Raw genomic sequence first — 15,738 nt, 5'->3', positions numbered from 1 at the left:
TTATATTTCGACAGGCATATAAATGCTGCTCTGACAAGGGCCAGAGGAGCCTTTGCTCTGACGAAACGGCTGTTTTTTAGCAGTCGGCTTGACCCCAGAGTGAAGGTAATTTGCTACATGGCCCTCATACGGCCAATGATCGTTTATGGTTGTCCTGTGTGGTTCAGCGTTGCCCCTTCCCAGATGGAGAAGTTTCGGGTGTTCGAGCGGCAGTGTTTACGACGCTGTACCGGCTTATATCGAACAGCCGAATCTTCTTATGTGCATTACTATTCCAACGAGGTCCTATACAACGGGGTTCGAATCAACAGAATTGACAATTTCGTGATAAAACTCGTTCGAGGTCACATTGCAAGAGCTATGTCTTCGACCAACAATTTAATTTTCGGGGCGTTCTATCCGAACGACGAGTATTTTGAAAGTGCACGCTTGAGCGGGTTCATTCCACCAGAGGCATTCCTCTTTTTAGACAAATGCGGTCTGATACAGGATAGATTGGCAGTTTCGTTAATCTACCACGTAAGACGAAGAACCGTGGATAGGCGACTCCTGTACAATCGGGACGTCATGGCACAAGGTGGAGCAGAGCTCCTTCGGTTCAGTAGGGCTGTGTCCGAACGGGACCGAACTGATAGGGTGAAGCAGGAGAACCAGTTTTGGTGGCTTCAATCGGCACTTGATATTGGGTAGTCGGGATGGGGTTTTAAGCCTTGGCCGGCTTACATACTTGTTTAATAGTATTGGGTTTAGTTTTAAGTAGAATAGGCATGGTGGCACGAAAAGAAATAGAAAAAAAAATACAAAAAAAGAAAAAAAAAAATAAATAAAAAAAAAAAACATTAAAATAGAAAAAAAAAAAAAAAAACATGGATTAAAAAAAAAAAAAAAAATAGACAACAAAATATGAAAAACAAAAATGTTAGATAATTAGATTTGCTGCTGTGGTTGTTCTAGTTTTAAGTAGTTTATAGGTAGAATAGGTAGTTTAAGTTAGTTTTAAGTTTTATTTAAGGACCTTATTTTAAGTAGTTTGTAAGTAAAAATAAATAAAAAAGGTTATTGATATTAGTTTTTTCAAAATTTTCTAATAGAAACAAAACAAATAAAATTTAAATTGAAGTAAAATAGATCTTAGGGCCGAAAGGCATTAGTATTAAGTGTTATAGTTTAGCTTAGAGTGTCCGTATGGGACCATTAAGTTAGTTGTAAGTTATGGATAATTAGGCTAGTTTTATGAATTTTTGTCTAGCTTTAAGATAGGTTTAAGAATGAATTAATAAAAATGAATTTAAAAAAAAAAAAAAATAGTTAGTGCGTTGGACTGTCATGCAAGGGGTCTTGGGTTCAATCCCTGCCTGTGCCACCTAACTTTTTTCACGGGTACTGCCTCTTGCGAAGAACTGACAAATCCTCCAAGAGTAATTCTTGTCATGAAAAAGTGCTTCCCCAAATTAGCCGTTCGGATTCGGAATATAAACTTTAGGTCCCTTCTATTCCTTACAACATTACTCGCACACTGGAATGGTTGGGAGTTGTAAGCCACTAGACCCTGGTTCTTTATGGCCTGTTGCGCTACCTAATAATAACAAAAAGAATTAATAAATGAATATTGAATGTGTTTTTATTTTAATAATTTGATATTTATTTTTTAAATACAATTTTTTCAGAATGTTTTGGATTTTTAATGGAATTTACATTTTGAATTTTTATTACATACTTTATATTTTTTATATGTATGTATATAACCTTTAATTATAACTCCATCTGGTCTTTCATAAACTTAAAAATGGAGGAAAATTATTAAATTAAATTGGGGGAAAAATACATTGATAAATTTATATTACTCTATATAAATTGTTATAAGCCGAATTTGCTTTTGAATAAATAATATACAAAAATAAAAATTAAGTTTTGTGTAAATTTGTTTGAAAAGTTAAACTTATGTAGAAGTATTCGGATATGAATCCATTTTTGTAAAATACTGTTCCAGTCAAATTTTTCTAAAATCTTTACCAAATGCTAATGAAAAAAAAATTATGTTGGAAATCAATCTTTACAAATTTTAGTAGCATTTCTTTCTTCTATTATAAACAAATACATATTAGATTTTTCTAAAACAAATTGAGCACATAATGAAATCATTTTAATTCATGGGATATCGAGAATATCCTATATCAATTGTTATCAATTTTGCGTACTATTTTTGTAGATTCCTATTTCTATGTTGTTATGCAGTTTGTTACTGTTCGATTAAAAAAAAAATAAGGTAAATGTGAAAAATTAAACTACATAACTTGAAGGGAACATCTTACATTTTTTAAAAGATATTTGAGTCGAAAATCAACTTTTACCAACTTTGTATACTGTGTTTTGTAGGTTCTTATCTTATGGAAAAAAACTGTCGCTTCGAATTTTTCTAAAAATTCTTCCAAATGTCAGAAACTTTACTCTTCTCCATAATAAAGGGTGATTTTTTTGAGGTTAGGATTTTCATGCATTAGTATTTGACAGATCACGCGGGATTTCAGACATGGTGTCAAAGAGAAAGATGCTCAGTATGCTTTGACATTTCATCATGAATAGACTTACTAACGAGCAACGCTTGCAAATTATTGAATTTTATTACCAAAATCAGTGTTCGGTTCGAAATGTGTTTCGCACTTTACGTCCGATTTATGGTCTACATAATCGACCAAGTGAGAAAACAATTAATGCGATTGTGACCAAGTTTCGCACTCAGTTTACTTTATTGGACATTAAACCAACCACACGAATGCGTACAGTGCGTACAGAATAGAATATTGCGTCTGTTTCTGAGAGTGTTGCTGAAGACCGTGAAATGTCGATTCGTCGCCGTTCGCAGCAATTGGGTTTGTGTTATTCGACCACATGGAAGATTTTATGCAAAGATCTTGGTGTAAAACCGTATAAAATACAGCTCGTGCAGGAACTGAAGCCGAACGATCTGCCACAACGTCGAATTTTCAGTGAATGGGCCCTAGAAAAGTTGGCAGAAAATCCGCTTTTTTATCGACAAATTTTGTTCAGCGATGATTTCTGGTTGAATGGCTACGTAAATAAGCAAAATTGCCGCATTTGGAGTGAAGAGCAACCAGAAGCCGTTCAAGAACTGCCCATGCATCCCGAAAAATGCAATGTTTGGTGTGGTTTGTACGCTGGTGGAATCATTGGACCGTATTTTTTCAAAGATGCTGTTGGACGCAACGTTACGGTGAATGGCGATCGCTATCGTTCAATGCTAACAAACTTTTTGTTGCCAAAAATGGAAGAACTGAACTTGGTTGACATGTGGTTTCAACAAGATGGCGCTCCATGCCACACAGCTCGCGATTCTATGGCCATTTTGAGGGAAAACTTCGGAGAACAATTCATCTCAAGGAATGGACCGGTAAGTTGGCCACCAAGATCATGCGATTTGACGCCCTTAGACTATTTTTTGTGGGGCTACGCCAAGTCTAAAGTCTACACAAATAAGCCAGCAACTATTCCAGCTTTGGAAGACAACATTTCCGAAGAAATTCGGGCTATTCCGACCGAAATGCTCGAAAAAGTTACCCAAAATTGGACTTTCCGAATGGACCACCTAAGACGCAGCCGCGGTCAATATTTAAATGAAATTATCTTCAAAAAGTAAATGTCATGGACCAATCTAACGTTTCAAATAAAGAATCGATGAGATTTTGCAAATTTTATGCGTTTTTTTTTTTTTAAAGTTCTCAAGCTCTTAAAAAATCACCGTTTATTATTTCAGAGACAAAATCATTCATATTTCGTAAAATATTCGAGACATCTATCTCGTTTCAAGGTCCCTAGAGTCGAAATAAAAGATTTTTAGAAAGATGTCTGTGCGTGCGTGTGTACGTACGTTCGTGACGTTTATTTTTGTCTTCCATAGCTCAAGAACCAGTACAGATATCGACTTCAAATAATTTTTTTGTTATACAGATAACATCGCAGAAAGATGCAGAAACGGCTATCAAGAAAATTACGTGGGTGGTTTTTTTACCATAGCAATTTAAAAAAAGGTGAACATTTTGGTTATCCCCAAATATCTCACGAACCAAAAACGCTTAAGACTTGAATTAAATTGTACATAATATATTGCTGCGTAATACCAAACAAGTTTATTTTTTTGAAAAAAATCAATTAACGGTTTTTTTATAAATCAAAAAAACTGGAAAAGAAAATGTGTCCCTCGAAAATTGTACGAATACAAAATGATTTTATCTTCAAAACATTTCTGTGTAACGAAAAATTACGATTTTAAATTTGGTAAAATTTTGAGAAAAATCGATTTGTAAGTTTTTTATAAAAAATGAAACCCCAAAAAAAGCATTACTCAAAGTTGGTAAAAATTGAATTTCGACTCAAATATCTTTTCAAATATTTGAGATTATTTTGTAAACTAATTTAAGCTTATAAGAAATATTGTTTTCAACACTCGGAAAAATTTTGAGAAAAATCGAATTGACAGTTTTCTTACAAAAAAAAACAAGAATTAACAAAAGTTGGTAAAAATTGATTTTCGAATTCAATATCTTTTCAAAACTTTAAGATATTGTCTTCGTACTAATTTTTTCTTATAGAATATATTGTTTTTAACATTCAGTAAGATTTTGAGAAAAAATCTAATTGACAGTTTTTTAACAAAAAAAAAACCTACAAAAAAAACAATACACATGCTAAAAATATACTTTTGACTCAAATAGCTTTTTAAAAATTAAAAATATTGGTTTGAAACTTATATTATCTAACATAATATATTGTTTTACACATTCAGTGAATGTTTGATAAAAATGCTGCAGTCCGTTTTTTCAAAAAAAAATAAAATCTATAAAAAACAGTACGAACATTTGATAAAAATGGTGTTCGGTTCTCGATATTACGTGAACAATAGAAGGTATTGACTTCAAATTAATTTCATTTATCCAATTTGTCATTTGTTTATATAAGAAATAAAAACTTTTAATCAATGCTACTAAAATTGGTAAAAATTGGTTAACAACTAAAAAATATCGTTAACAAAAATAGATTTTGAAATCAAACTATTTCATCATATGCAAAATATTGTTATTAATTTTAAAATTTGTTGGAATAATTTAACTGATACCTTTTTTACAAAACACTAAAACTTACAAAACCTTTAAAGCAAGACAAATCGTCAGACATGATGGGAAGTTATTAGTGTGTTTCGCATCGCAGCCTATTTTTTATTTCTATAATACACAAATCACTCGATGACTTTTTTGTAAGCCGGGCGTTAGAACGTCCAAGCGAGTGAACATTCTCCAGAAAACATGTATTAAGATTCTTAATTCCTAACTTAATTACTTGATATTTTTACAAGTCAAATAAAATGTTTTCCAATTTCAAAAATAATTACGAATAGAGTATAATTTTTTTTAATAAAATATTACCCTTTTACAATTTAATTCGATAGTCTGAAATATTAAAAAAAAACGATGGATTTAATCTTTTATTTTAAATACTTGTCATGTTATGAAGCTATGATTATTTATATAATAGGAGTATTTGTTTCAATTTAAAAATTAATTAGAAGGTTAAGTTTACCTGCTCAAGGATTTTACTATTGTTTATGCATATTTTAAGAAAAGATAACACTTTAATTCATAAACAAATATTTTGATTGTAAACATGAAAAACAGCTAAATAATTAGTTTGTATTGTTTTTTATTGTCGAATATAAAGCAAATGTTCTAATTTTATTTATTGATAGATACGATTTGATACCATTTTGGTTTTTTGTATTGTTGTTTTGTTTCAGGTCAAATAGATCACAATAGAGCCCAAACAAAAACGAATATCGTAAAGCCCAAACAATTTAAAAAAAAAAGGCTGGGATGTGACCCACATTGATAACTTCCCATCCCGTCTGTCGATTTGTTTTGCTTAAAAGTGTGTAGGTTGTTTTAAAAAAGTTGTTAGTTGAATTATTCTTAAAAATTTTAAACAAATAGTTTAGTTTAAAAATCTAGTTTTGTTAAATTGATTTTTAGTCGAAAACAAATTTTTACCAATTTTAGTAGCATTTTTAAAATTTTTACAAATTGGATGAGCAAAATTAATTTGAGAGATATTAAGAATCGAACATCAATTTTTACCAAATTTGCGTACTATTTCTTGTAGATTTTATTTTTTATGAAAAATGCACTGTTGGATATTTATAAAAAAGTACTGAATATAAAAAACAATATTTTCCGTGAAATAAAAAAGTTTAAATACAATATTTTTAATTTTTGAAAAGCTATTTAAGTCGAAAGTAAATTTTTACCAAGTTTTAATATTGTTTTTTTTTTTTTTTGTTTAAGTTATAATTTATTGTAATTCGATTTTTCTCCAAATTTGAATGAATGTTGACAACAATATTTTTTAAAAGATAAAAGTAGTATAAAACCAATATCTCGAAGTTTTGAAAAGATATTTAAGTCGAAAATCAATTTTTACCAACTTTTATTAATTTTCTTGTTTAGGTTTTTATTTTTTTGTAAAAAAACCGCCAATTTGATTTATCTCAAAATCTTACCAGGTGTTAAAAACGTTATTTTGTGGTTGCACAAAATTGTTTTGGAGATGAAATCATTTTGCATTCGTAAAATTTTCGAGGTGACAAAAAAAATGTAATTCGAGTCTTTAGCGTTTTTGGTTCATAAGATTTTTAGGGTTAACCAACAATTTCACCTTTTTTTGAAACTGCTATGTTGAAAAAAACACGCAATTTTCTTGGGAGCCCTTTCTGCATCTTTTTGTCTTATTATCTGTATAACAAAATTTGTTTGAAGTCGATATCTCTTCTGGTTCTTGAGCTATGGACGACGAAAAAAACGTCGTTAACGTACGGACGTAGGGACGTACGTACACACGCACGCATAGACATCTTTCTAAAAATCTTTTATTTTGGGGACCTTGAAACGTAGAGAAATTTCAAAATTTTCAATTTGACAAATCTTACCCATTCCAATAACTTCCTATGGGAAGTTAACAAAAGAACGCCCTAATTGTTAGTTGAAATTTTGCGTTTGGACGATCAATTTAAGAGCTCAATGTTTAAATTTTGAATTAGATGATAATCCTTTGTGCGATAAGTTATTTATTAATTTTGGGCGTTTCGGTATTTTAAAATTGATTTGGGCAATGTGACATTGATTTTGGGTTTAGTAGCATTTTTTTATTCTGAAAAAGTTTTTGGGTGGTGTAAAATTTGTATTTATTTACTTACTTACTTACTTAAGGTGGCGCTACAGTCCTGTGTGAACTAGGGCCTCACTCGACAAACTTCTCCATCTAGCTCGGTCCCTAGCTAGATGTCTCCAGTTTCGCGCTCCAAGTTAGGGGAGGTCACTTTCCACTTGTGCGCGCCACCTGATCTGCGGTCTTCCTCTACTGCACTGTCCTGTGGGTGTGGATTCAAAGACTTTCCGGGCCGAAGCATTGGTTTGCATGCGCTCTACGTGACCCAGCCATCTTAGTCGTTGGACTTTTACCCTTCTGGCTAAGTCTACGTCGCTGTACAGCCCGTACAGCTCGTCGTTCCATCTTCTCCTCCACTCGCCTTCGATGCATACGGGACCGTAGATCACACGAAGAACTTTTCTCTCGAACCGACCCATGGTGCTTTCATGCCCTTTTGTCATAGTCCATGCTTCTTCACCGTATAGCAGGACGGGGATGATAAGGGTCTGATATAGCAACACTTTGGGCCCTCGAGAGAGGACTTTACCACTCAATTGCTCTCTTAGCCCAAAGAAATCAGCGGGTAGCAAGAGATATATTTTTCGTTTGATCTCAACGCTGGTGTTGTTTTCTGTGTTTACAGCGGAGCCTAGGTAGACGAAGTCCTTGACTACCTCAAAGTTACGTCTGTCGATGGTGACGTTTTGACCGAGACGTCGGTGTTGTATGTCCTTTCTTGACGACAGCATGCACTTTGTTTTGCCCTCATTAACCGTTAAACCCATTTTTGCCGCCTCTGCCTCAATACTCACAAAAGCCCCATTGACATAACGCTGAGGTCTTCCCATTATGTCAATGTCATCAGCATAATGCTAGTAATTAGATAGACTTTTGAAAGGTAGTGCCTCTATTGTTGACGTGTGAAAGGTTATGGAGCAGCCTAAATTCTCCATGGTCATCCTGCACAAACGGACGAGTTTAGCAGGGATGACAAAACTAGACATGGCTCTATACAGCTCGTGTTTGTAGATGCTGTCATATGCGGCCTTGAAATCGATGAAAAGATGGTGGGTGTCGATTTGGTGTTCTTGGGTTTTTTCCAAGACCTGCCGTAATGTGAATATTTGATCGACTATGGACTTTCCTGGTCTAAAACCACACTGATAAGGACCTATTAGGTTGTTGACGATGGGCTTTAGACGTTCACATATTACGGCAGCGAAGATTTTGTAGGCGATGTTAAGTAGACTGATTCCTCTATAGTTGGTGCAGTTTAGAGGGTCAACTTGTTTCAGGATCGGGCAAACAATACTTAGGTTCCATTCATCGGGCATGCTTTCTTCCGACCATATCTTACAGATAAGTTGGTGCATGCTCCTAACCAACTTATCTCCAGTTGCTTTAAAGAGCTCGGCATTCAAGCCATCCGCTCCAGTGGCTTTATTAGACTTTAGCTTAGATATGGCAATCTTTACTTCGTCTAAGTCGGGAGGACGGGATTGTTGACTTTCGTCGTCTATGTTGAATGAATCATCCTGCCTGACAGCGGAATTCGGTTCGTCGTCGCCGTTATACAGTCTGCAGAAGTGGTCCTTCCATATCCTCAGCATTGACTGCGGTTCCACTATGATGTTTCCACTTTCGTCTTTGCAGCCTTCGGTTCTAGGTTTACATATGTAATTGTGAATTTCGTTTCACCTGTTCATAAAACTTTCGAACTTCATTCCTTCTTTTAAACCTCTCACGCTTCTCATACAATCTCTTTTTCCTTCTGTCGAAGTCGGTGTTCCTCTCGAATCTTCTGCTCATAGAGCTCATGAGCAGCTCTCGTCCTTTTATTTATTTGGATTTTTTATAAACCCAACAAAATTTGAACGCGCAAAGGTTAAGTAATATTGCCCCAATCGTACAACAATACAATTATTATTAAATTGTTTTGAGTGATATGAAATTTGTAATCTGGGCGAAAAGATCAAACGCCTTGGTCACACAATATGCAATTTCTCATTACACAAGTGTTTTTTTTTTTCTCAAAAATCTGAGTGATACAAACAGTGGATCTTTTAGTCGAAGATCATTAAAGAAGGGTGAATATCCAAAAATGGAAACCAATAGTACAAATGGTTTATTGCCCTACGTGAGAGTCATGTTCCTCTTAATGGTAACCCATTGCAGTTTAAAAAAAAAAGAGGCTGGGATGCGACCCACACTGATAACTTCCCATCCCGTCTGTCGATTTGTCTTGCTTAAAAGTTTGTCTATATGTATTTTTACCAAATTTGCGCACTATTTTTTGTAGATTTTATTTTTTATGAAAAAAAACGGACTGTTGGATTTTTATATAAAAATTACTGAATATTGAAAACAATATTTTCTCTGAAATAAAATAAATTTTTAATTTTTGAAAAGCTATTTGAGCCGAAAGTAAATTTTTAATAAGTTTTAGTAGGTATTGTTTTTTTTGGAGTTTTTTTTTTTTTTTTTTTAAAACTGTCAATTCGATTTTTTTTTAAATTTTACCAAATGTTGAAAACAATATTACTTATAAGATAAAATTAGTTTGAAGCCAATATTTAAAATTTTTGAAGAGATATTTGAGTCGGAAATCATTTTTTTATCAACTTTCGTTAATTTTTTTTCGGTGTTCATTTTTTTTTTTTAAAACTGTCAATTCGATTTTTTTCAAAATTTTACTGAATGTTAACAACAATATTTCTTATAAGAAAAAATTAGTTAGAACCTATTATCTCAAAGTTTTTAAAGGATATTTGAGTCGAAAATCATTTTTTACGAACTTTTGTAAATTTTTTTTTCGGTTTTTAATTTTTTGTACAAAAACTGTCAAATCGATTTTTTTCAAACTTTAACTGAATGTTGACAACAAGATGTTTTGAAAGATAAAAAGTAATTTAAGGCCAATATCTCAAAGTTTTAAAAAGACATTTGAGTCGAAAATCAATTTTTACAAACTTTTATACATTTTTTTTAGGTTTTTATTTTTTGTAAAAAAAACTGTCAATTAGATTTTTCTAAAAATTTTATCAGATGTCAAAAACATTGTTTTTCGTTGCACAAAATAGTTTTAGAGATGAAATCATATTTCAGTCGTAAAATTTTGGAGGTGACAAATTATTTTATTTATTATTTATATTTATTTTTTTTTCAAAAAATATACCTGTTTGGTATCACGTAACAATATATTATATAAAATTTAATTCAAGTCTCTAGCGTTTTTGGTTCGTAAGATATTTAAGGTTTACCAAAATTTTCACCTTTTTTTCAAACTGCTATGGTAAAAAAACCACCCACGCAATTTTCTTGAGAGCAATTTCTGCATCTTTCTGCCTTATTATCTGTATAACAAAATTTATTTGAAGTCGATATCTCTTCTGGTTCTTGAGCTATGGACGACGAAAAAAACGTCGCGAACGTACGGACGTACGGACGTACAAACGTACGTACACACGCACGCACAGACATCTTTCTAAAAATCTTTTATTTCGACTCTAGGGACCTTGAAACGTCGAGAAGTGTCAAAATTTTCAATTTGACAAATCGGACCCATTACAATAACTTCCTATGGGAAGTTAATAGTTATTGTTATATACATATGTTTTTTTATTGTATTAAGTGAGGTACGTAATTATTTTTTTTGATGAAGTTTGAAATAAATTAATGAAAATTACAAATGTACTTTCTATTAACCTAAAATGAAAAATTAAAAAATGTTTCGATATAAAAAATTGACTCTGGACATTATATCGTTCGTTATACTGGACCACCACTGTATAGAGTTTTCAATCCTATTTTTCTTTTTCAAAATCACAAAAATTACCCATGTATATGAATATTATTTTCAATTTGTGTACTCTTTTATATTTTTGAAAAAGTCAAACATAGAATCAAACGAATTCTTTATTTTTTAAAATTTCATTTATTGTTTGCATTATAATATGTATTTTGTTCATATGTATTTTTTTATAAATATTAGTAAAAATAAACTTTAACCAACTTTAAAATCTAACTTAAATTTAAAACTTCTTATTAAAAAAATAATAATATTTAAAAAAATATAAAATAGTATTTACATGCACAACTTAATACAAGCTGATTATAATTTTTTCGAAAAACATCTATTATATTATGAAAAGTCAGATTTTTTTTTCAAGGAAATGGATTTTCATTTCTAATAGGTTTTTCGGGTTCAATTAAAAATTAAATTTGCTGCGTTTATGTTATAATAATAACTCATAACTTATAAATCAAAACAAATACAAAAGTAAAAACTAAAATAAAGAAATAACTTATTTCTAATTAATGACTTTTTATGCCTTGATATTGATGTTTAATTATGTCCCTCTTAATTTTTATTTAGTATGTACCTAATATAGTTTTTAAGCACAAAAATTATATTAACACACACATTTATTTATTTATTTTATTTTTTTTTTATCTCACACAAATTGATTTTTATATTTCAACCACATACAATCACAGTCTCTTAACATAAATTTATAATAAAAACAAAATTGGAAGAAATAATTACATATACAATTTACTAGTTTGTTTGACAAAAATATTGAAAATTTACTTATTTCCAGGATAACTTTTGTATTCATTTTCTTATCCCTGTGACTTAAATTCTTGAGTTTCGTCAAAAACAAAATTCCCAAAATGTCAGCAAAACCCAAGAATTTGAATTTCCTGGTATTCATGGGATCTTGTTTCCCGGAAGCCTCATTGTAAAAGTGTAAACAAAAAAGTTCAATTTGTAATTTGTTGTTCAATTTTTCAGAGGTAGTACATAATATTGAATTGTTCACTTGGTAAATATTCAACCAATTTTATAAAGAAACAAAAAACTCACGTTTAACTAAATGCGAGGTAAAGGCGCACTAAGGCCACATAAACAAGAAATATTTAACAAAATAAAAAAAAAATTAAAAATACTATTTACAAATATCGGGAAATTGCGACAAAATTAGTTGATTTTGTTCGTTTGTTCAATCTAATATCTCAAGTCATATACACCTTATTTAGTATAATTTGTTTCCCAATTGTTTAACTTAGTTTTGCTACAACCATTTTCTTTTTTATAGACAAAAATAAAAAAATTAAGTAATCGGCTCATTTCAACAACATTGATATTTTCAAAAAGACATAAATCAACTTAAATCATCACTATGATATGTTAAAAATTAAAATTAAATTAAAAACTATTTAATTTTCGTTTTTTGAAATTTCATTAACTAACAATCTGACGTATGGCTACTAATTTCTTCACTTGACATATCTGATCGTGTACTTCCGGATGTTGCAGCAGTTGCACCAGCAACGCTTCCTTCAGCATTTGGAGCTGGAGAATTATGTGAATGATGATGATGATGTCGGGCATGTCGTTGCCGGTGTCGATGGATTTCTGTTGAATCTGATGGAACTAAGAGATTGTCTGTGGGTGTTAGAGATGTGGTTGATTCCTCTGAATTGTGATTTGAGATGCGATAAATTTCACGATTGAGATTAGAGTTTGGACGAGCTTCTGGATTATGCGGAAGTAGAGTAGCATCAGCACTTATGAGTTTGATGTCTATTCTTGGGTATCTAAAAATTAAAAAAAAGTAAACAAAACAATTATTTATTAAAACATTTTGAATTTGAATCGTTTTCAGGGCGAAAAACATTTAAAAATATATATTGCATATTTTTAGGATATAAACGTTAGTGTTACAGATTTAAAGTTTGAATATAATATCGTTACAGTAGTTGCACGCATTGTGCTATTATCGGGCTATCAGGCTAATCTTGCATTTGGAAGCATAGAGTTTTTCAAAAAGAGATTTTGTTTTGAAAATGCCGCTAATTGGACAGCTGTCATCTTTTGAAATTTGACAAATGAGAACTATGACATTACCGTTGTTTCAACAACAAGTACTAAAATAGTTATGAGTCTCAAAAAATTGTTAAAATTTCACAGTCCTCAAAAGTAAAGATATTTTAAGCCTTAGTGAAAAACCTTTTTTGTTTGAAAATCTGAAACTAGTGGTAAAATTTGAATTGTTGAAACAGGATTGTGATGTCAAGGCTCGTAAACGTTGTGCATCGATCAAAATCAACTAAGAATAATGCTGCTTTAGCTGTATCCCGCCGTGTTTCCTTGTCGATATTTGGAATAAGGAAATACTTATGTATTTTCGTCACCTCCTAGTGGTGCCCGCTGGATCCATCGGATTCAGAGCTGTGTCACCTGAGTTACCTTCTCAGGAAGTAGGAGCAAAAGATCAGATATCGCTCTGAAGAACCAGCTCTAACGATCTCAGTCATGCACAGGCCTCACAAGTAGGCCATGAAAGGAAATTTTAAAGTGTGATGAAAACACAAGTAATAGCCGCAAACGAAAAACGGATAACGATTTACGTGTATGTACATTGAATGTGCGTACGCTCAAACGACCATGCAAAGCAGATCGCCAAAATCAAAGCTGATGTGACAGCCCTCCAGGAGATGCGATGGAATGGGCCAGGCAGTAGGAAGATTGAAGGCTATGGAAAGTGTCTACTTGATGGGAGGAAGCGCTTATTTGGATGTGGTTTTTCTGGCAGAGGGAAACTAAGGCAAAGAGTTTTAAGCTTTCGGGAAGTAAGCGAAAGAGTGACGACAATCTACATTAAGGCCAAATTCCACCACCTGAACCTTATCAGCGGGCAAGCACCGACGGAAGAGTAGGATGACAATACCAAAGAAGAATTCTATGAGCTCCTCGTCAAAACATATGAGCAATGTCTCAAAAACGATGTTAAAATTCTTCTGGGAGATTTTAACGCCAAAGTTGGTAAAGAAAGCATCTTTGGTAGGTCAATCAGAAGACATACCCTACACGACATCACATCTGGAAACGGACTCAGGCTTATCGACTTCCTAGCCGAGAAAAACATGGTGTTGAGTAGCACCAGATTCGCTCACCCAGATATCCACAAAGGTACCTGGCGGTCCCCCATGATCGAAAATGCAACCAACACACTTCTCTAGTCTACTTGGCGTTCGTACGTACAGATCAGCCAATATAGATTCCGACCACTACTTAGTTGATGCTAAACTGCGCGTACAAATATCCATGGAAGCTCTTAGGCGAACAACAACCTCGAGAAGAAGATTCAACGTTGGAAGACTGCAAAAGGAGGATACCGCCAATGCCTTTGCCAACCGAGTATCCCTAGAGCTTGCGAGAAACCCTACAACGGACGAGATGTGCTCAGAGACCCACTGGCAGCTTTGCAAACAATCCATCAGGTCCGCTACAGAAGAGGTGCTAGGTTTCTCACAGCCACCAGCAAGGAACCCGTGGTTTGACTCTGAATGTTCTCAGGCAAACAAAGCTAAAACGGAGGCATACAGATCGTGGCAGCATAGGAGGACACGATCTTCCCGCCAGCTCTACTTCGACAAGAGAAGGGATGAGAACCGCTTGCTCAGAAGAAAGAAAAAATCCCATGAGCAGTGTGAAGTTGAGGAGATCCAGGGATGTTTTAACAGGAAACAGGAATTAAAAAGAAAACAACGGGATTCACTAGCCGCCCTGGAGCCAGTAAAGATAAGGAGGGGAATACCGTAGTCGAGACGTAGTCAATGCTAAAAATCTGGAGAGATCATTCCAACCAGCTGCTTAATGGTGATGAAGTCCACGATTCCGCCACCGAGCAGCTACGTCAAATCCATTTGGTAAACGATCTAGAGTTCCACCCACCCGACCAGAGTGAGGTCAAACAAGCCCTCACCAGGCTGAAGTCGAACAAAGCGCCCGATGATGACGGTCTACAGGCGGAGCTTTTTAAGTACGCTGGAGCAGATCTGGTAAGGAGCATGCACCAGGTAGTTACTAAAATTTGGTAGGAAGAAAGCATGCCCTACTAGTGGAACTTAAGCACCATCTGCCCGATATGTAAAAACGGTGACCGCGTTCTCTGCACCAACTTCAGAGGCATTAGCCTTTTAAACATCGCGTACAAGATCATGTCCAGTGTATTATGTGAACTCCTGAAGCCTTTTACTGACGAAATAATTGGCCCTTACCAGTGTGGCTTCAGGCCTGGAAAATCTACCATCGACCAAAATTTCACTCTGCGCCAAATCCTGGAAAAGACCCAAGAACATAACGTCGAAACACACCATCTTTTCATCGATTTTAAAGCAGCTTATGACAGTGTAGAGAGGAACGAACTATACCGTGCCATGTTGAGTGTTGGTATCCCTACCAAACTAATACAACTTATCAGGATGACGCTGGAAAATGCTCGTTGCTACTTCAAAATTGGAAGATACTCGAAGGAAACCTTCGAAACCACCAGAGGACTTCGACAAGGGGATGCACTGTGATGTAGCTACTTCAATATTATTCTGGAAAGAGTGGTGCGCAGCACCAACGCCAGTACAAGTGGCACCATCTTTTAAAAATCCACACAATATCTTGGATATGCTGATGACTTCGACATTATGGGAATAACCAAACGAGCAGTGACGGGTGCTTTCTCT

General features: G+C 33.7%; 1 protein-coding gene across 1 annotated transcript in view; it reads right to left on the bottom strand.

The window, feature by feature from the left end:
• Positions 1-11,172: 11,172 nt before the first annotated feature.
• The window catches only part of LOC129952053 (protein anachronism), a 29,259-nt gene continuing 24,693 nt past the window's right edge, over positions 11,173-15,738 (bottom strand). Inside the window, exon 6 of the mRNA XM_056064478.1 lies at positions 11,173-12,813. Coding sequence (XP_055920453.1) covers positions 12,462-12,813 — 352 coding nt within the window. The 3' untranslated portion in view covers positions 11,173-12,461. The remainder of the gene's footprint in view (positions 12,814-15,738) is intronic.

This window comes from Eupeodes corollae, chromosome 3 (assembly GCF_945859685.1).
Source record: "Eupeodes corollae chromosome 3, idEupCoro1.1, whole genome shotgun sequence".
Lineage (NCBI taxonomy): Eukaryota > Metazoa > Arthropoda > Insecta > Diptera > Syrphidae > Eupeodes > Eupeodes corollae.
The sequence above is the reverse complement of the archived record's forward strand: the minus strand, read 5'-3'. Positions and strand labels throughout refer to the sequence as shown.